General features: G+C 41.7%; 1 protein-coding gene across 1 annotated transcript; it reads right to left on the minus strand.

Moving 5' to 3' along the window:
- Window positions 1-6996: 6996 nt before the first annotated feature.
- Window positions 6997-21468, minus strand: safb (scaffold attachment factor B). Its single transcript, XM_030083098.1, has 21 exons — window positions 21164-21468; window positions 20750-20843; window positions 18137-18201; window positions 17811-18008; window positions 17563-17619; window positions 17443-17482; window positions 16230-16635; window positions 15857-15900; window positions 15663-15763; window positions 15395-15544; window positions 13851-13936; window positions 13651-13700; window positions 13483-13562; window positions 12700-12842; window positions 12216-12321; window positions 11752-11951; window positions 10279-10453; window positions 9552-9625; window positions 9408-9466; window positions 9099-9153; window positions 6997-7742 (listed from the first exon to the last, which is right to left on the minus strand). The coding sequence occupies exons 1-21, from the start codon at window positions 21314-21316 to the stop codon at window positions 7622-7624; spliced, it is 2457 nt and encodes an 818-aa protein (XP_029938958.1). The 5' UTR covers window positions 21317-21468; the 3' UTR covers window positions 6997-7621.
- Window positions 21469-21835: the final 367 nt, after the last annotated feature.

A 21835-nucleotide genomic window follows, 5' to 3' on the forward strand; every position in this document is an offset into this window, starting at 1 on the left:
GGCAAGGAAGTGCTCAAGCTCAAGTTCAGAAATCAAAAACACACTTCTTGAGTGTGTCTTTCAGATACTTCACTTTCTGACAATGAGGTGAAAGACTTCTGTTCGCTGGACACTAAAACTGTCATCCTTCCAAATCAACTGCTCCAATTGAGCTTTCTCTGTCTGCAACCTCTTGTCTGTTATCTAACGGGCTTGGGAGCATACGTATGCATGCTTAGGTGTTTGTAGTGTGTGTCTCAGTGATTGTCAGGAAGGTGATGCTTAAGGCCCGAGGAGCAGGACCAACCCAGTGATTAGGCAGAGGAGCAACGCCCGTCCCTCGGCCTGTGATCTCGGCCTCAATCTCTACTTCTGCTGCGGTTTCAGTAATTGACCGAAAAGGAGACTTCACAGAGACGAACGACAGGGCAAAAATGAATGGATATCCTGTGAGAGACACACCCAGGCAAGATCATCAAAATCATGTCTGACTTCATGGACCTTTTTTTAGAACAAACTGGAGCTTTTTGGGGGAAAGGTCATTAGAGTTTATTAGAGTTTAATAGAGTTCTCAAAGCCAGATGGACCAAGAGATGGGGGAGCAATGAAGACAGCCATTTTTTAATGATAGCGGACCAATAAGATATTTAGAAAAATAACAGAGAAACCACCAGCAGGCTGCGGGTTTTTTGTTTTTTTGTTTTTGGCTGCAGTGCAGATTTGATATGTTGCGGTTTCATATCATTCAAGCTTTTGGTGCTTCCATTAGCTTGGCTTTGACCAGAAGAGCAGCCAAGGAAATGAGAGATCACTGCAGTGAGAACACAGATTTCCCGCTGGGGAGGAATTCCTTCACTTTCCTGCTGTTGCTTTTTCATGTGATGCTGTGCAAACCTGAAGCCAGCACATTTGTTTCACATTCTCTCGTTTGCATGGCTGTAAGGTTTGGTGAGCTGGAGACGCTGAACGTACACCAGAGTTAAGTCACACAAAACCACTTCATAATTCCACTGGGATGCTGGAGTCCATGAGATGTTTCCAAACTAATTATAAATGTTTAAATTTGCCACAAATAGAGGCCATCTGCTCCCTTATCTGTCATGTATTTCTTTCGTCCTTGCCTGCTGTATTTACGTATGGTTACTGGATTCAAAAGAGCCTGAGAGAAACACTCAGGCTCTGCAGGTGTAGTTACAGGTGTAACTTAAGCCTTGAAGATAACAAGATACTCTCAGACATGCTCTTCAGAACTCTTGAACTTTTAACATAAACCTCATAATCTAAGCAGCCATTCCCACACACATACATAAAGAGAGACTCAAACACACTTAGAAACTCTCCAAACATTCGTCCTGCTGACTCACTGAGACTGACGATTCCCAGAAAAATGGAAAACAGAGAATTGATTTTCTATAGTGATGATGCAGATATCCTCATGGTAAGCAAATTCTGAGGACCCCTTGGGCTTTTTTAAGGGTTGCACCATGTGTGTGCACTGCAGCATGTGGCTTCTACACATAGTCTCAGGCAACAGAAATAGTGCAAATTAATTGAATGACGCCTGCAGGAATTTAAGACCCTTTTAAAAGAAAAACTGCTGAGTCAACTTCTATGAAGTTGCTCTTCCCAACAGATGTTTGTTTTCTTCAAATGACATAAATAGAGAATGTGTTGCTATTACTATTTTTGTGCTTTACTTCATTTGAATCATTTTGAGGCCATGACGCACAGTGCAGACACACCATGTGCTCTGTGTATTTTTACAATATTGCCAACACAAACGTTTTCTTTCCAAATGAAAGCATGAATTAAACCTGAAGAAATTATCCTGTATAGATTTACAAGGGAAAAGTTGTGCACAAAAAAAAAAGAAAGAAAAGAGCCTGTTTTGCTTTTGTTTGCCTCTAAATAGTGCAACTTTTGTAAGGAACATACATTTGTAGGATGTGCAGCTGAGTATGTGAGTTTCACTCATGACAAAATGTTCAAAACTTCCCAGCTAATGCAGCATGTTTGTCTGGTTTGCTGTAAAAATGTTGGATGTTCTAGTTAATCAGTACTCACCAAAGTATAATAATGTTTAGTGACCTGTAAGATGGCTCCTAATTTTCCTGTGGTTGTTGATTAATTTCGAATGTAGCCATATTTTCTCCTCAAACTTTCCCAGTTTCACCCTTTTAGCCTCCACAATGTTTTGATTATTATTTACAAATTAGATTACACTCTCTTGCATGCACTGTCGTGCAGCATGTGCATTTACACACAATACTGGATCCCTAATTTTCTCAGCTTTTAGACCAGTTGTTTTATTTTCTCCATCGCTGCTCATTACAATGTGTTCTCCTTTATCTGTAAGCTGCATTCACTGCTTTCTCAGACCAGACACAACAGGAGGTCCTCAGACCTTGAGCAAACTTATTCCAACAGTGTTTCACCAGGTTTAGTTCACCCTGTACTTGTGGTTGTGAAAACAGCGACAGAGAGAGAGAGAGAGAGAAAGAGAGAGAGGGAGAGAGAGAGAGAGAGAGAGAGAGAGAGAGAGAGAGAGACTTGATTAGTTAATAGAGCACTTGATTCAGGCCCACATGAGGTCAATTGGGAGAGTAGGACTCAAGGAAAGAAAGGCTCCTCAGTGGGAGTCGACTCTTTTACGAGTCTCCAAATAAAGACACAATCAGGCTGTAAAAGAGCCACAGAAAGACTCAGAAGGAGACGAGTGAGTGTGAGCAGGCAGTATTTTATTCCTCTACTCAGGGGTGACAAGAGGAGGCTGTGTGTGTGAGGCTTGTTGCCAGCGGTTTAACAAGGAGAGCAAATTAAAGAACTATGCCCACACGTGTCCGTCTACAAAACAGGACAACGCCGACTTTACAGCATGTGAAAATACTCTGCAGGAGGAAAATGAATCAACAGTTCCTATGAAAACAGTTTTTTTACCCTCTATATATACATGTGTTATGCTTTTTTTACCAGATATGCGTGAGGCTTGAACAGTTTTTTAAGTGAGAACACAAATAAAATCAGTCAGGGCGTTCAGCTGTGGACTGTTGTTCCTGTTTCCCCCATTAAACCTGATTTGTCTGGCAATGTGTAGTATTTGAGAACCGTATGGTCGGTGAAGGGGGCGACCGCTTGAGAGCCAGAAACATCAGATCCCTCTTACATCATGCATGACATATACATAAAACCTATATGGACGTGAAACCTTAGCCCAGAACCTATAAGGCCATGGGAGTCTGGCAACAGATAAGCCACGCAGCTACAGTTACAGTTTGCACCCCCAGTACAAAAACGTATGTTCAGATGAGAGAACAAGGAATCACAATTGTTGCCTTCATGCAGTAAATATTATCTATTATCACACACAGTGACGATATGCATGTTTGTTGCTATTACGTGCAGTTGAAAGCTTTCTTTGTCTTTTTAACACTGTGTTCCTTAGATGAATGCATCTGCCACAGACATATGGAAGTAGACATATGCTCCTCTGGCTAAAAGCCACAATTTCATGCATGAAGATTATATAAGGAGTGTTGCACATGTGTCGGAGTTTTATCTGTATGTTATGAGAGGAATGCAGCAGTCACAAAGCCTGAATGAGGCTCGTGTCATGCTTGATCTCAGTCCATTAAAAGCACACTTGGGAAGCAATGGTTGCAATCTTGTCTGACTAGAGTTTCTTAACTCAACGATGTCCCAACTGAGGAGAAATAAAAAAAAAGTTTCATAATGATATAATTTCTGTGTCTGAGCAGAGGTTGTGCTCACATGGGCATGTGAACCTTTGAACTGATCACTCCATCTATCTTTATTCAGCCAACTCAAGGTCAAGAGGTGCTGGAGCCAGATCCATCCGACTAACGCAGGATACGCCCTGAACGGGTCGCTATGCCATCACAGGGAAAATGTAGAAAGGGGAAACATCCAAATACACACATTTTTACAGTTACAGCAAATATGCATGCATGTTTTTTCGACTGCATCAAGAGAACATGTATACTCCACACAGAAGAGGCCACAAGCTTATCACTGGAATTGACGGTGTTTTGGCTCAGAGACAAAACTGCTAACCGTTATCCCACCTGGTGGTCACCTTAAAACTTAAATCATTAAATTTATGCCGAGCATATCTTCACTAATATGTGATGCTGATAATGTCGTAGTGCTAATAATAAGGTCTGTCCCGGCAGTGAATTGATTAATTATGCTTTAATGCATTGCAGCTATGTGCCCCATCACAGAGTGGAGCTGCAGACTCAGAGTGAAGGGTCCGGTTTGGCTCAGATGTGCCCTTTCTTCACCATTGCCACCTGAGTACTGAGTTGGAACTGGCAGGAGACAAGGCTTGCATCAATCCTCTTTCGCCAGTGTCTTACAGATTGAGGTCTGCATATTTGCTCGGATGATTGTGAGAAGTTTGTTTCAACACTGAGGGGGATCTTAGCGAGCAGACTTTGACCTGCTGCAGGATTTACTCACATAATCACATATCAGAGTCTTTTTTTTCCTTGCAGTTATTGAATAGAAAGGTTTCTAAAAAACTTTTGAAAAATATACCTCAAAGTCTTTTAAAAAAAAAAAAAAGACAAGTTGTTGAGTTAGAGAGAAGTTAGCTCACACCTCTGGCCTTCTTATGGGCGAATGGGTCAAGGTAAAAAATAGCAGCTATAAGTGTTTTCAGTCTGTTCCACTGAATTGCATGTGAACAAAAAAAACGTAAGTAAATGCCATATTTACTTTTTGCTGAAGTGATTCTGACACTTCTCTCAATGCAAAATGGTTTCAAACTGCAGTCGTTTCATCCATCCAAACATTTTCTAAACCACTACATCCCCATTTATGGCCATGTGGACCGGAGCCAATCCCAGCAGTGGTGGCGAACACCCTGGACAGGTCACCACAGAGCCAACGCTCACATTCACAGGCTTGTTTTTGGTCTATGTGAGGAAGTCCAGAGTGTAAAAATGCCGCACAAACATACCCAGGCGTGTATACATGACCGTAAATCTTGGATACGATTGAAATTTGTAATTAAATTGTGTTTTGTTTAAAATGAATCAGTTTATCGTGCACAATTTCAGTTTTTACTGTCAACTTTTCATTTCAGCCTTTCAGAGCTGCATGCTGAAGGTCTGCTCACCTCCATTTCCTCCATGCAGGCTGAGCTGATGCTCTGAGCTTCACTTCAGTCCAGACAGAAGAAGAAGAAAAAAAAAGAAAGATGTTGTCTCAGCTTTGATTTCCTTCAGCAGTTGGAGGAAATTCCTGGTGGATCCACCTGTGGTGGGCTCAGATCTGACACGAAAACACAAACCTTGTGGTATTAGTAACAGAGATGAATCCATCTCCTCAGAGCAATGTCTTTATGAAAGTCAAGCATCAAATTGAATAAGACATTTGGGTCCAGTTTCATTAGACAGCAGAAAACCCTCTTTGTTTGAATGAGTGAAGAGAAGAGAAACAAGGAAATGAATATGTAATCACCACAGGCATCAATAAAATCATTTCATAAAACACTCCCCATTCGCTCTCTCTGTGCCTGTGTGTGTGCACCTTCATGATGACCTCAGTGTATCTGTGTAAAAGGCTGCCTGTTTACACACACACACACACACACACACACACACACACACACACACACACACACACACACACACGCTTCTCTCCTGTCTGAGGTGTCTGCAACATCTCAAAGCCAGGCTGGTGTTTTTCCTGGTCTCAGCTGGTGACTTCATGTTTACTCGGGATGAGTGCTCGACATCTGGAGCACTATTTGTAGTTGAGGAGTGGTCAGTCAGGGTGAAGGAGGCCAGCCCACATATCCTGATTGTATGCCACAACACTCTCATCAGTGTCCTCCATGCCCTCTTTTTCTGCCTTCTTTCCACTGCTGCCATTCACTGGCATTAAAAAAATATATATATAAATAAAGTTCTGATCACACTACCATTAATTCCTGCACTTCCTGTTTTGCAGCTTCTGGTGTTCTGGTCTTCTGGCTCGTGTGCAGCTGTACTCGATGCCTTTCAATCATAGTGTCAACAACCATATGCCCTGAACTGGGGGAAGAGCTTTCATTCATGAGTACAACACTCCCTCTAGTGGACATACATAAAATAGAAATAACGTGATCACTGATTCATGGAGATGAGTCACTCAACCAATAAGCTACTTTATTGAAATTCTCTTTCATATTCATTTTTACAACTCATTCATTTGCAGGTGTAATATGAAGGCAATAAAGTGTGCAACATTATAATTGTGATCAGTGTAGCTCGAGCTCCGATTCAGTGGTTTGAAAACTCCTGATGTGGATATTTCTAATGCTACATTATCTGCAGCCTTTCAGCTCTCTTCTCTTGAGTTTCCACCACTTGAGCAGTCCCAAAAGCACTTCACTGTTGATCAGTCGCATTCAAACACCAATAGCGGCGGCAGCCAATGCAAGCCACTGGGATCGCTTCACTTCGTGCTCAAGGACAGGCCATCAGGTGGAGATGGGGAATTAAACCTGCAACCTCTTGATTGAAAACGAGCGACCTGCAGTGAGTCACCTTGTAGCGGCTCTTCACCCTTAGAACTTGAACGACCAGACCGCCAGCCTTCAGAGGGAGGGATGTGAAGCCTCAGCAGTCAGCGGGCCTGTGAGCAGCAGGAGGCGTCGTAAAGCCGGACTGACAATCCAGGGCACAAGACAAGATGAGACAACGGCGTTTTTTTTGTGGCGGCATACCCCAACAGTGTTGACTTGTGTTTCAGTAAATTGCTTACAATGAGAAAATCACAACAGCAAGCTCCTGAGCCAAATGCCCGATTTTCAGTACAAAACATCACTGTAGCACAAACTCCACATGTTCCATAAACTTCACCCAGGGATAAACATCCCGAACTTGAGCAGTCTATCATATCTAGTTCTAACCTATTGCCATCTACAGACGCCCTTAACCTCTAAATAAAACAGGATGTGTAATAAAGAAAAAAAACAAAAAAACAAAAAAACAACAAGTATTGAGTCAAACAACTGAAATTGTGAAACAAGATACTTTATTCAACACATCCTTAAAATCAACATCAGAAAAAAATGTTACAATTTTAAGAGAACATGGGGAGTGATGCTTCCAATGACAACAGTGGAAAAAATTTAAATTTCACAACACGCCAGCTGTTCAGCCACCAATCATAGTATTAAAACAGTGAACTTCAGGGCATTCAAACATTCTATATGCACAGTAAACACATGAATAATCAAGCTCTAACAAGTTCAAAATAATGTTCTATCTGCAAAAAACCAAGCTTGTGAGGAGAATGAGACCTAAAAAAACAGGAATAGGCAGTTGAGACTAAACGCTTCCAAGAGGCTTGGTACAGAAAGGAGACGGGTGAAGGTAGGTCCAGGTGCCTAATACACATCTGAGTTAAAAACAGTTTGGACGCTCTCACACACAAACGCGCATCTTACGGGAACAATGCAGGCAGGCATGAATGATAAATACATGACATGAGTCCACTACCAAATGGTTGATGTCCATCTGAATGGAAGAGAAATCAACTGTCTTCAAAAATATACAAAAACATGATAGCCCCATTCTTTCAGAAGTGACCACCTCAAACAGTCCCACTCATTTCTTCATTCAAACAGGGGTCAGTAGCGTCGACCGAAAGCTCCACTCTGCAGTCCGCCGCCGCCCTGCATCACCTGGTTCTGTCGGTTTAGAGCTCCGGATAGAGACTGAGAGGTTCCTGTGTTCATGTAGCCTCCACGCCTGGTGACAAACAAAGAGGAAGGATTTTAAAAAGTCGTTCATCACACCAATAAGTTTCAGATTTAAAAAAAAAACAAAAAAAAACAAACAGTGCAACATTTTTGAAATGCAACAGTCTGTTCACAGGGAATTCTGGAGCAGTTCCTTGCAAAGCAATGCATCCATCGTGAAAGACAATTTATTGATTCATTGACATCCAATCACAAAAATCTTTTTTCTTTTGATTAACAGTGATTAACAGCATTAATTTGCAATTACTGACTATAATAAGCTGCCTTTGATACAGCATGGTAATCAGATTGAAATAAAACTACCAAACACAGTTGAAGACATAAATATTGAAATAGAATTTAATAATGTTCAGTTTCAAATATGATAATTTTGGCATACATTTTGTCACAATAACTTAAAGGATTTAGGGTCATTTTAAACTGGTTCAAAATTGATTTTTAAAGAAGCAAACAACAGTATATTATTATACTGTATTCGTTTATTTTGCTCTTTCAACAATGTATGTGCTTCATTTTCTATAAATATTCTGCAATAAAAGAACCGATAAACAGCTCAGTCTTGTGGAGGCTGGTCCTATTAGCGATTGCACTAATCACTGATTAATATAAATGAATGCTATTAAATTAAACCAACCAGCGCCAGTTAATGGAAGTGGTTTGGGGTGAATTTAAGGTCGTCCATCGCGATCTGCTTTATAAATGCACTGAAACAGAAGAACGATGAAGCGCTCCACCTTAAAGTTTACCACCAGCCGCAACGACAACTGCAAGATTTGTAAACTTGGGATTTCAAGAGATGTAAAGGAGAATAATGCATCTAACTCTCATAATGTACTGCTGCTGCTCTAAAGTCCAAGAACAAGGGATTCTATTTGGGTTATCGTTCGAAAGTTAATTCAAAAGATTTCTTATTACTTGAGTCGACACTCAAAATTTAATGACTGAGGCACCAAAAAAACAAAACAAAAAAAAAAAACTGGCTGGAACATCTCTACTTTAGACATGTATGAAGATAATCGTAGGAAACGCTAAAAGCAAGTTACTTTAAAGGGCATTAAGAAGCAGCAGCACAGGTACGAGCTGCTGACCTGTAAGGGCTGTTTAACAACACATCATGAATTTGTTTTTAGTCATAGAACCAACCCTCATATTTCTGGTGCAATGTTTTATTCAGGCTTAATTTCAAGGAGCAACAAGTAAAGACGGCTTCAGACGACTGTTCTAGTCTAAATCCGCACGGTTTAAGTTATATTTTTTCATGCATAAAATGTATTTTAAATCTTTTGCAAGTTTTCAAATAAGATTTCCCAGTGAGGACAAACTGTCTTTCACTGCTTTTACTCACCCTGCCATTCCTCCACGTGCCATGTGGCTCTGGCCTGGAATGGCACCATCTCTACCTGCAATTGGAGAACAAACCATTGGGTACTCAGACCAGAGAGCTTTCACGGCTGTGTTGCAAGCAACATATTCACCAGCTGCAACACCTGTGCTTCTCTTTAAAATTAACATGTTTCTCTATAGAGACCAATAACCATTTTTTAAAAAAATGTGATAATCCAAAATGCGTACAATTTGCGAAACACTTCAATGGACTAAAACATCAACTATAAGGGTGGTACAGTGACCACACACACAGACACACTGTGACTACCTTGCCATGTCCTGTCACCATCCAACTTCCTTCCCGAGTCCCAGTCACGACCACCATCCCTAAACAGAAACCAAAACGACTTTTCATTTAAGGAACGGCATCGGATTTCAGCGGAACTTTGGATTAATTAAATCCCATATTGACCTGGAGTTCATGCGTTTGTCGTAGCCTCCGCCCCACGAGTCTCTGCTGTGCCGATCTGATCGGTCTGAGAAATGCTGCAAGATAAAAAGAAAAACAGACAAAACTGTCAGAGCTGGTCACATGCCAATTACTTTCATTGCTTTGTAGAAGTGGGCCACCACAACCGAAGTACAAAATGCAGTTTCAATGTTAGAGCAGGGAAAATCATCACCCTGCAGAAGCAACTTCAGTTCATCCAAAAATAAAAAAATATTTACTTAATGTAGGTTTGCAGACTATATTTGAAGTTCATCAATAGTGCCTTAACCTAACCAAGACCCTTAACATACATATTTCAGAAGACAGAGAATGGCAACACATTAAGTATCAATACATTGCACTTTCATGCTCTGCATGTTGACATATATTGGTCAACCAACAAGTACTTGAGCTCACAAATCATGTGAAAAAGAGCTCAGTCAGTAAATTTGGTGGCAAAAAAACTTGTTCAGAAAAACGAAAGCACAGCATTTGTCATTTACCGATTTATACATTTTTGTTTCGCCATAATGCTTAATGGAATACTGTGCATAATCTGATGTTGTGCATCGCTAATTAAAAGGCCATCACAGGCAAAATGGAAATGGCAGCATTGAACGTGTATTTTAGGATACCGACTAGTCTCTTGACTAGACTTCACACAGAAAATCAGTCTAAACCAAAGAGACCTCAGCTCTCGGCTTCTCACCTGACCGTCCCTGTCTCCGCCCATACCGCGACCGTCCCGTCTGTCCAACATCATGTCATCAGGGAAGCGTCCTCGCTCTCTGTGATCAAAATCCTGATAGCGATCTTGCCGGCCGAAGTCGGACCGGCCGTAGCGGTCATCCAGGGACATGCGCTTTTCTGTCCAATCATCTTTTCTAAAAACAGGAAGAATGAGAAACGTCAGTGAATGGATGCTAACCCGTCGAGCTGGACCACATGCGTCTTTCCTGGGTTTTTTTGGGTGCAGAGTCGATTTAAAATGCGGTTCTGACCCCTTGCTTTTTTTTAGTTTAGTTTAACGTTAGACCATCTGAAAAAGTTGACGGATCTCTACCGACTATCAGAAGCCGTATTTCCCCACCCACAAATGCATATGACATGTTCCATCCGAGTCCGACTTTAACTTTATATTTTCTCTTTAAAAGCCTGGACTGCATCTAAAAGAGACAAAACAGCAAAGAGAAGTTTTCCTAAAGCTTTACGAAAAAGTTTCTTGTGTACTTCAGGGATACTTCTAATTCAGGTATACTTCTAAACAACGAGTATACTTTCAGATTACTTAATCTTCTGTAAAATACATAAAAGTCCAAGTCTACGCATCTAAACTCTAAAACAAGAGTAAAATAAAGCATTAACATTTGTGATTTCTGCTGAAGTACACTTGCCTTGCAGTGGCATCAAAGATTACTACTACACTATCAAAGCAATAGGTGTTATCATACACGGGTTTTCTTTGTGGGACGCACAACCACATTCTGAATCCTGTCTCCACGTGGAATTCGGTCAGTCAGCTTTGGAGTGAACATCTGGAGAGTGAATTTAACTTGCTCTCTCACAACTTAGTAACTTGAAAGCAAATCTGACAGCCTTGATTTGCCATTACCAAAAACGAAAGGCTGTTCATTCTAAAATTCTTCGTTACTGCAATTATAAGGAATGTCTGGTTTCATTTGAGGATTATATTAAGGAGAAAGTCATGTTTTCATACTTTGGCATCCAATATGTTGATTTAAATGTTAAGTGAAGAAAATTAATGTCCTCAATCCTTAAATCCTTTTTTTGTGAATTGTTACTGTTATTTAAGTTGAAGAAAAGTGAAAATATGGATGAATGATGGACAAGTTAGTTTTAAGGATCCTTGTGGTGTTAATAATAACTTTTCACTTCATAAGGTCTATTTTTCAGAAAGCTTACAAATAACTTTAGAAAAGTTCAGCAGGGGGTTTATCTGTATTTTTGCAAGTTGACGAGACCACGAGATTGTGAGGGACAAACGTTTCACTGGAGAAAAATTTCAACTTTTAAAACCCGACGTCAAAACATATGACAATGAAGTACTGAAATTGGGGGGAGGGTTGATTTTTGAACAATTTAAAAGCCATAAAATAAACCATCCTGACACTGCGAGCCGACGCCCCCTCATTAACCAGCACTATCGCACTATTCCACATACCTTCCATCCATGTCGTAGGGACGTTTGATCGGAGGTCGTCTGTCCTGCTCGTAGCGGAGTTGCTCCTGTTGTCGCCGCAGCTCTTCACGCTCTCGGAGAATCCGCTCCTGTTCTCGACGCCTCTCATACTCGATGCGGAGCCTCTCTCGTTCCAGGAACTGGCGCTCCATGCGGTCGGCGTCAAGACGTTCTTTCTCTGCCTGAGAATCAAAACATTTTCATGACAATTATTCAACAGGGTTTTTTTTCCCCCCAAATATATGTCAATGAAACCCTTTGGGACATTTGATACTCTTATCACTCCAACAACACTCTGAAAATTCCTTTTAAGACATTGTAGACACTGGCCTTCGAAATAGAAACATTCCTATCACCAAGCAGAGGCACACAGTGGACATCGAAATGAAAAAAATCACTGCCCAAGACTCGTTTTTAAACTGACAAGACAGAATTCCGCCCTGTACCTCAAGCCACCGTCTCTTCCTCATCAGATGTTTCCTTTCCTCCCGCTCTCTGAAGAGACGGATGCGCTCACGTTCCCGATCTGGACGGCCGTCACGATCGCGGTCTCTGAAATGACAGTGAAGAATCGTGAACAAAAATACACAGACAGACATGGAGCATCTGCTTACAAAACAATTCTAGGTTTAAAATTTATATATCACCAATCAAACCAGTGTTGCTAAGAGATGAACAAGAAATGGCAAGAACCACAAGAGTCTTATTGAAGATGTGTGAAAGAATATACTGGCTGAACTGAGAATAGAACAAATACGCAAGTAAAGCAATAAACAAGATGTTTTGAATCGTTATGCATTTTAGCTGCTGTTAGTTAATTTTATCCTGAGCACAAGACATAACTGAAGACAGCCAAACTGTTTCTCTGTGGAAGACATCTCAACAGAAAAACTACGTAGTCTGGAGAAACGGACATGGCTCAATGCTTACGTGTATCTGCGTCTCTCCACCTCGCGGAGCTCCCTCTCTCGTTGCCGCTGTCTTTCCCGCTCTCGCTGCTCTTTGATCTGGTCAAACGACAGGATGTCCTTTGTCTCCTTGCTGGATGACTTGCGGTCACGGCTCTTGGTGCTCTGAAGAAAAGAGAATATATATCACAAAATTATTTTTTAAGTCAAAATTACAGGCGCAGGAAATAGTTTCCTCGAATGTCTGTACGCAACATGACCTTGAATTGAAAGTAACTGAAAATTAATTTGTTTGCTAAATAAGTTTTCATAAATACTAGAATCTGGCTCAAGCTAGAAAACAAAAATGCTCAATAATATACATACAATAATATACATTGTATATATTAAAAAAAAAAGGCACTCGATGCCTTTACTCATTTTTAAACTTTATCCATTTTTAAAGTGAGGTAAAGTGAGAGTCACTTTGTGCGCTGCAGTATTATGGAGAAGTCGACTTCCTGAGGCTTTCACACTCATGACGTTAAGGATCACATTGTTATGGACACCATCATTCATGAGCAGTATTACTCAGAATAGTTTGACATCCTATACGTCTTAACAAACCCAGCAGCAGATGTTAGACGCACATTAATTTACCAAAGCCTGGGTGGTTGTACCGGAGGGGTGAAGACCTGGCGTAACGCTGCACAGTCTACCTGGCGTTCATTTCCCACATGACCACATCACTACCCTACACCTTGTATAAGAATGCAAACAATACTCAGTATTACTACTAATGAGAACTCCATTTATACTTTCTTACCCTCTCTTTGCTTTTGGTCTTCACGCTGATAACAGGTTCTCCTTTAGACTTGTCCATCACGACGGTTCTCTCATTTCTGCCTGTCAAACAGAAAAGGACAATATATATAAGAATGTTTGACGTGGACGTCACAGGTGTTCGCCAACAACACAAGCTAAAATTACTTACCTTTGCCATCTTTCCCCTCCGTTTCGGACTTGTCATCTTTTCCATCAGACCTGCAGGAATATCACCAGAGACACAGCATCAAAGATCTGCTTGACATTTGAGCTCATGCACAGTTTAACTTTTCACTAAAACAAAATATGACTTTTTTTTCCATAAATCAAAAGACTTGACCAGTAAATTACACTTCATTGCAGCCTTACTTGGAGTCAGTTGAGTGTCTCCTGTTGCTGGTCTTCTTGGCGTCATTCTTGTCGACAGTTTTCTTCCCTGCAGGCTCATTTTTCGCCTACAGCATGTAAACACAAGTTTAATCACAACTGGTGCCAAGTTCAATGGACAATTTAACATTCCTTGCATTTCACAAAAACACCTCTACAGAAACCTGTGGATAAGGTGCACCTTTACAAAAACTATTTACAGTATAAGTAAATAAAACTGCACCTCAGAATGAACCACCATACACGCTTTAAGGTGGGTGACCAGGAGCTTAAGATCACCAAATACTAACTCGGGATGCAATTCAAATTAATACAATTATGTCAACAAAAAAATTTACACAAAAGTTTAAGCATCAACGAATCATGTTAGTGTCGTAAATTGCCGCTTGATAAAATCATACACCAGTTGTGCTTTGTGCTCATCTGTCACTGCTGTGCACTGCAGAAGTGTTGGAGCAGAACCGCTCGCCGTTTGCATTTCGCACTGGACCAGAAGAGCACGCGCAATATGGCGGAACAAACCAACGAAAAATGCGTGTTGCAGCCCAGTGCGCCTGGCGCAAAGCATATTCTAGTAACGGCTGCTTTTCCACCCGACGCTTCAAAGCCGTTTTAGCCACAGTGCACCGCAGCGCAAAAATTATGTAGCAAGTCTATTTTCACTGCTTGCTGAAGCAAACACGCAGGAAGTGGGCCGCTAGACACTTTTACAATTCAATATAGCTGCTGCAGAAAAACATGCGGTGGACGTGACAATGCACAACTGCAATACAATCACTGGAATATGGGGGAGAAGACGCTCAAAAACGGTAAATTTCAGGAACATTTTACCGAGAAAGAAAAACCCAGCAAAACATTGAATGCAAACCATGAAGCTCATCTCGCATTCTATGGTAGCACTACAGTGCACGAAAGCTTTTAATGCTAACACAGTGGAGCTGTGGTATCATTAAGTCCCACAGAAAATAGATACTTAAAAATAAAATAATCGTAATTATTGGAATGAATGAATGAATAGTCGCAGCCGTAATACTAAAAACAGAGCTGCGAGTTGACTTAAATCCCCAGGAAGTGGAAATAAACCTTTGTTGTGTTAGCAGGTTAATCTTAATGTGTTCATGTATCTCCAATCAAAACACACTTTCTGATCATTATCACCAGCCTCATGTTTATTTAGCTTTTGTCTTAACAGTTTTATAGGGTATGGATTTTCAGCCAACTCCAGCCACCAAAATTTTATATTTTCAAACTATAACAGAGGAAATGCTGACCAATTTAAACGTGTCAGAGGCATCTTTAAATGCCAGTGTTTTCCCTTCTTCTTGTCAGTTTCTGGCAGACATGTAGAAAACTGCCTCGAACATGACATATAACCAAAAGACGGGATAACTCACAGTCTGACAGTCAAGACAGCTTTTTACATTTAATCTTGCGAGATTTCATCACTCCCCTACTGTTAACTGTTTCAATGAAATTCCAAAGCATTAGAAGGGGACTGAACGACAAAGAATTTTTCTGACACTCACTCGCTCCACAGAGATCATCCGGCCATGAAGCTCCGTCCTGTGGAGGTGGCTGATGCACTTGGTGGCCTCTTCTGTTGAGGACATTGTGACGAAGCCATAGCAGCGAGCCCCGGGACTCTTGGCATTGGTCACTACTTTGGCGCCCACGACCTACAAAAAAAAAAAAATAATAATAAAAAAAAAAAAAAAAAAGAAAGCAAAATTAAATAGAGCAAATATAGAAAACAGAGCATTTATCACAGAGCAAGGGATCCTTTCGCACACTGACCTTCCCATACTTGCTGAAAAGCGTTTTCAGATCAGCTGCTCTAGTTGTGGAGGCGAGGCCACTGACCCACAGGTTTCTGCTACTGCTTGCTGCAGCACCACCTGCAGCCGCGAGACACGGGCAATAAAACCATTTACAACATGTCCACTGAAACGGATTTTGCAGCAGAAGTGACAGAATTTTCATCCACCGACCCTTTTCATCTTTCGACTCTGTCTTGCCTTCTTGTTCGTCAGAGCTAGAAAAAAAGAAACACAGTCATGAGCGTCCACATCTCCCATCTCGAGCAGCGTTTACTCTTGTTTGACCAAATTACACATCGTTTAGAGCGATCCACCCTTCACGTACCATGGTGCAGAACATATGAACCTATACCCGTTGAAACCCCCAATACGTTACCAAAAAAATGAGCGTGTGGAATTGGTGAATATAAAGAATGACAAATGAGAACAGACAAATGCACAAAACGTTTTTACCTTCAAAAGAGCATCCAAATTGTGCTAGCACAAAGGAGCCAATGCAACAGAGATAACCATTTTGGTTTCTAGTATACAGAAAGCAACAAACCTCTTTTTCTGATCATCGCCCTCTACAGAAGAGGACTCTTTCAGTGGTGAGGCTGTGTCCACGGCAGCTTTCTCTTCTGTCTTCTCATCCTCCTCACCCTTCTTAGACCCCATTTCTGAATCAACAGTTTCATGTGCGCCGCCCTGTTCGCTTACACTAACAGCCTGCGAGCTTTTGTTTTCAACGTCCAGAGTCTCTTCAGGGACATTCGGTGCATCCCCAGCCTCTTTGGGGTCAGTCTCCTCAACAGCCCTGTCGCTGTCCACATCGCCAGAGGCAGCCTTGGTGGGCACAGTGTTATCCTCTCCGGTGGTGGCGCCTTGTTCATCTTCAGGGCTCGTCTCGTGGCTCTGGTCCTGATCTTCTTTTAGTGGCTCAGATAAACAAGACCCAGCTACTTTATTTTCTACGGATTTAACAGGAATAGAATGGCACAGAGTTTAATCACTTCTGAAACACATCAATGGTTAACGAGGAACTGGCAAGGCCTGGATTAGGAACGTCATGACCACTGGCCTGTGCTCACAGAACTAAGTGCTAACACGATGAAGTAGAGCCCTAACGAGAGACTGGAAGAACACGCAAAGGCTGGAGGGAAAACCAAGCAGCTGATTGACCCTAAGTCTCATTTCTCAAGCTGAACCACTTCACCCTGTTCACCTGATCCGAAGCAGAGAAAGAGTTCTGAAGAGAGCCACAAGCTCGACAGTGCAGCAGTCGAGGCTTGCTGGGGTCCGTCTTCTTTCAGCCTTCGGCTTTTCCAGTGTTCATTTGCATTGACCAAAACTTCAGCTCAGTCCAGACGGTTCATATCCAGCTGATATCTGACGCAGTTGATTTAAAAAGTCGCAACAGTTGCTCAATCTCGAAGGATCTTGCTTGTCTTGATCTTCTTGTAGAAACCTAAAAATACTGCAATCACCTGCAACACCTCAGACCTCCCTAAGCTTGGACAGTAATTGCTGACATTGTGCATCAAAATGTTAACCACAAACAGCTCAGTAAGTGAGAACATAAACAGTAACATGACCAATATTGAGCGCTTATTTACAATGAAATATGGTTAACCAAATCTCTACACAAAGCCAGCAACTTTCCTTTGGGCTTCCAGTCTCTCTCTCTGGTAGAAACTAAATTAAGTGTTTGCATTTCCAAGCTGAACACTGTAAAAAGAAATACCACTGCCTCTTCATGAAACCATTTTCTACAGTACCTGTTTCTTCTTTCACCTCGTCTGCATCCACATCATGAGCCTAAAAACAAAAAAAACAACATCAGTAACACGTTTGCAGTGCTTACTATTGCCACAGATTCATGTTCAGAAAAATCATACCATATTCTCTGGGGGATCTATCAAACTGGTGTCTTCAAACAGCAGAGGCCTGTCGATCTGTAGAGATACGTTAAAAGTTACAAGTCAGTTTTGATTCATGTCTTTTAATAGATGTGACTAGTTGTTCGAACTGGCTGGAGAAGGGAGCTGGAGAAGGATGAGATCAAAAACATGGAGGACTGTGGTCATTCTGTTTCAGGAATGCCAATCCCTGCTATACACCTAGGTTGTTCGTCTGTTTTTCTTACCTCTGGATCCCTCCCTTCATCTTCTGAACCAAAGCTTTGGGAGGCTTCTTCATTCAGCAGAGAGTGTTCGTTCCCGTAGAAGTTTTCCTCGCCATCATCTCCAGGTGGTACTTCAGTGTCATTCTCGGTCTCATCTAACACATTCATCTCAAGGATGTCCATGTCCTGCATGCTTTCGTGGTCTTCTTGCAGATCCTCCTGATGAGGCAAAGAATAAGTAAGCTTAAGATATTTTAACAGCACAAAAGAAAGATCCCAAAACCTTCGCTGTAGTAGGGCATCAGCATGTAAACATTTAAAATCTATGGTGTTTTTAACAGACTTACATGTCCATCCTGTGAGTCGTCCTCAATGTTGCTGTCATCTGGTTCATCGTTTTCTTGCCGGGTATCTGAGGACAATAGGATTCAATTTATATCCATGTTTCAACAATAAAAGCAACACAGTGGAACATATTACAATACAAATCAAAGGGGGGAAAAAAACTCTAAGCTACTTTAATATTTTAAATTGAATTTTTCAGTATGATCTTTCAGTGTGCAATGTCACTTCCTGTTACATAGTATGGAACCATTAAGCACTTCAAGTGTCATGAATGAGCTATTCGGGCCCTTTTTTCGTTTTTTTCAAATCCGACGGCTGATAAGAGATCAACGCAAAATGGGAGTATTTTGCTTCAGACACAGCCGTGTCTCTCTGGAGTTGCTGCTCTGCCTCCAGCATTGTCCCGCCCACAGCACCATTTGATTGGTTACACTCAGCGCTGGCAGGGTTTAACGGCCGATCAGCATTGAAAGCTGCATACGCCATGCATGCAGAGTCAGAAATATATGTGCACAGAGGAGAGGAGCAAAGAAGGTTTGTCAGTGAAACAAGTTATGGACAGAAGAGACATGCATCTGTGCCGTCTCATGACTGGCAGACTAATCAAGTAAAGGCTGAATTATGCTTTCCACACGGACGCAACGCCATAAAACATACATTATGAAAAAAGTCTGCAAGCTTAATGCCAACTCTGACAGGAAAACCCCTTAGACTGCTAACAGTTAGCACAACAGTCCCAGAACATGCTGGAACAAGTTGAGCTGAGCAACATCTCACTTAACACAAAACAAATTCTAATTATTTCAGTACCAACAGGCATATATTTTCCTCACTCAGAAAAAGACCAACAACAATCAAGAATTCAGAAAATTCTGCTGCGAGCCTACAAAACAAACAGGAAGTAGCTGCGGAAGCCTGAGAGGCTTTTTACTATTCAAAATATCGACTCCAATATTTTCCCCATTTATTGCAAATAAATATCTGCTCTAAATATCGGTTTACATATCAGCCCTGAAAAAAACAAAACAAAGCACACCAGTCTGTCTCTACGCTACATCCCTGGATGCCATTGAAAGACTTAGCTGACAGACTTGTCCAACGCCGTCTTTAAGAGCCACCTTCCTCCATGTTTTAAACATCACCCTATTTCATCATCAAGCAGACCAAAAGCATGCAGGACACAGATCCTCAAAGAATGAGCCTGGACATCCCAAATAAACTCGTGTACACAAAAGTCTGTTACAGATAACGTATGAACCAGTCAGCTGAGGCTCAGGGCACAGGTGGCATAGAAGCTAGAGAAGTAGAGTTGGCAATTCCCAGGTTTTAATCCCACAGCCAAACGGTAACCTCTGTGGATCCCTGAGGAAAGCCCTTGGCCCTCATTAACTCCCCAGAGAACCTTAATGTGGATGCCCAACACATCCTGAAGATACAACTGGTTAATGTGGAAAAAGTAATTTCCCCAAAAGAGATTAATGACGTCTGACTAGTTGAGTATAGAAATATTAAGCAAATGCAATGTCACACTACATCTTAGACGTGCATCAGTTTCCTTAAAAAAAAAAAAAAAAAAAAATCAACCAAGTCAACATAAAAATAGAGGACTTTATTTTAAGAAAAAAAAAAAAAATCTTACTCCGTTCTATTCCACAAGTAATGATTAACAAAAAGAAAAGTGCACAATCAGGTGTGGTGGTGTCAGCAGTCGAGTTTTGAGTGTCACTTTATGAGAACGTTCAGCAACAAAAAAGCAGTTGTAAAAAGTTGTATAAAGGTGAGTCTGACTTTTTTTTTTTTTTTTAAAGAATATTGAAAGCATATAAAACCTTGGGGCAACCATCAAAAGTAATGGGTGGTGCCAAACAGAGGTAAAGAAGAGTGTCGTCTCGATGGAGGTAAATGCTATTTGTGAGAGGATTGTGGCCAAAAGGAAACGAAAGGCTTATTCAACAGGATCTGCTAAGACCTGCTAGAAAGCACGGTTTGTTGACAATGACGCTGTCAGAAAGGCTGGATGTTTCCGAGAGGAAGATGAGTTTTTTCTTCAGGAAAGCAAGAATGAGTATAGAGATTAGTTTAACAATTGAATGGCAGCTTACATACCATGCATGTTTCAGTTTACATTAAAATTCAAGGGTAAACACGAACACAGTAATTTAAGATGATCGAAGATGGAAATTGAAAGTAAGAGTTACAAAATACTGACCAATTAAAAGAAAATAATCTATTGCTACTCGGCAATGTCAAATTAACTGCATGCAAACAGGTCAGAGGCACGAGTCGTGTGATTTCACCATTTGCACTTGGCTGGAGTCAATATCCATAATCAGACTGACCTTGAGTAATTTATCTGCTCTGAAGCCACAACCAGAGAAAATTGTTGCAAAGTGGCTCAATTTTATGGAGTCGCCGGCACTAACGCGTTAACTAGAAAGGATGCGGAGGCAGCTTCGGTCCGGGGAGGTGGCAACAGTTTTACCAGTGAGGCCAGATGCCCTGGGAAGCTACTGTAAACGCCTCCAAGTGTGTAATGTGACGAGTATGCAGCATCGCTTCCTCCAAACAACGCAAACGAAAGGGGTCTGTCGTATTTATCCGCACGCCGACTTTACCTTTGGCAACCCGTTTATGTGCGTTTGCCTTTTTAGGGGCCGACTCCGGTGTAACAACAATTTCGTCCGGATTTCCACCCTCTTCTTCAATTGCCTGTTGGCGAATAACAAAGAGGGGAAAAAAGAACAAAGTTCAGCAGACATAAAAAGCAGAAGAGGTTTACAGTGATGCGGACGACAAAAGTGTGAAGTAAGCGGTTGTTTGGTGCAAGTAATGGATAGCATTTAGAGTTAGCACACGGTCCAGGTCAATGGGCCTGGTAAGCTAGCAAGCTTAGCTCAGAGCTAAGATCGATTTCATCCATGAGGTTAATCCGCAAAGCCATAAAATCCACACTTTTCTGATGTAGCATCGAGTGCACATCCAAACCCTCCCAACACCGATATTGCAAGCTTGACCAACACACTTCTGACCTTTTTCAGTCGCTCCGATAGCACGCTCTTGACGCCCGTTGTATCCAGGTTTCGTTTCTTCAGCTCGGCCTTCAGGTCGATAACCCTGAGCTCCGACAGCTTGCGGACCTCAGCTCCCTCCGGGAACTCCACCTCGGTCGAAGGTTCGGACATCGTTTTTGGCCAGAGAAAGCGCCTATAAAGTCACGCCAATGATTTCAGTCTCCCGTGCAGCACCACGTACGAACGGACGCGGCAGACTTTCGCAGAACTACGGCAAAATGGACGATGGCGAGAGCCAAGCGGCGTCACAGTACATGCGCGGTCTGCCGCTAGGGCCGTCAGCTCGGGGGCAGGACCAGGGGAGGCGCGCGGAACAACCGTGGCAGCACGGGCAACACCACTTCCTTTAAATCCTGTCAGCCACGATTGGACAGACTGATTAACCCAGGTGTTGTCCCGAAACTGTGATTTGCATTTTTTTTTTTTTTTAATTATATTATAAGCTGTTGCGAATTAGAAAGCACAATTAAAAAAACAAACAAAAAAAAGTTTTTTTTTTCTTATTGATGTAAATAGACATCCAAAACACTGAGCAGAACCATGACTGGAGCAGGGAAGAACCAGAGTATGGCTAGCACCCGGGAAGGTCCAGGACCGGTTTAGGACCGGGGCAGGAACAATTCAAAAGCA

Source organism: Salarias fasciatus, chromosome 23 (assembly GCF_902148845.1).
Source record: "Salarias fasciatus chromosome 23, fSalaFa1.1, whole genome shotgun sequence".
In the NCBI taxonomy this organism is placed as follows: domain Eukaryota; kingdom Metazoa; phylum Chordata; class Actinopteri; order Blenniiformes; family Blenniidae; genus Salarias; species Salarias fasciatus.

Excerpts from the sequence above, each read along its gene's own strand:
- safb (XM_030083098.1), bottom strand. The coding sequence starts at position 21,316 with ATGTCCGAACCTTCGACCGAGGTGGAGTTCCCGGAGGGAGCTGAGGTC. Across the intron at positions 17,620-17,810 it reads ATGAAGGGAGGGATCCAGAG|ATCGACAGGCCTCTGCTGTT; the intron begins GTAAGAAAAACA and ends GTATCTCTACAG. Across the intron at positions 11,952-12,215 it reads GGAAGAGACGGTGGCTTGAG|GCAGAGAAAGAACGTCTTGA; the intron begins GTACAGGGCGGA and ends TTTGATTCTCAG.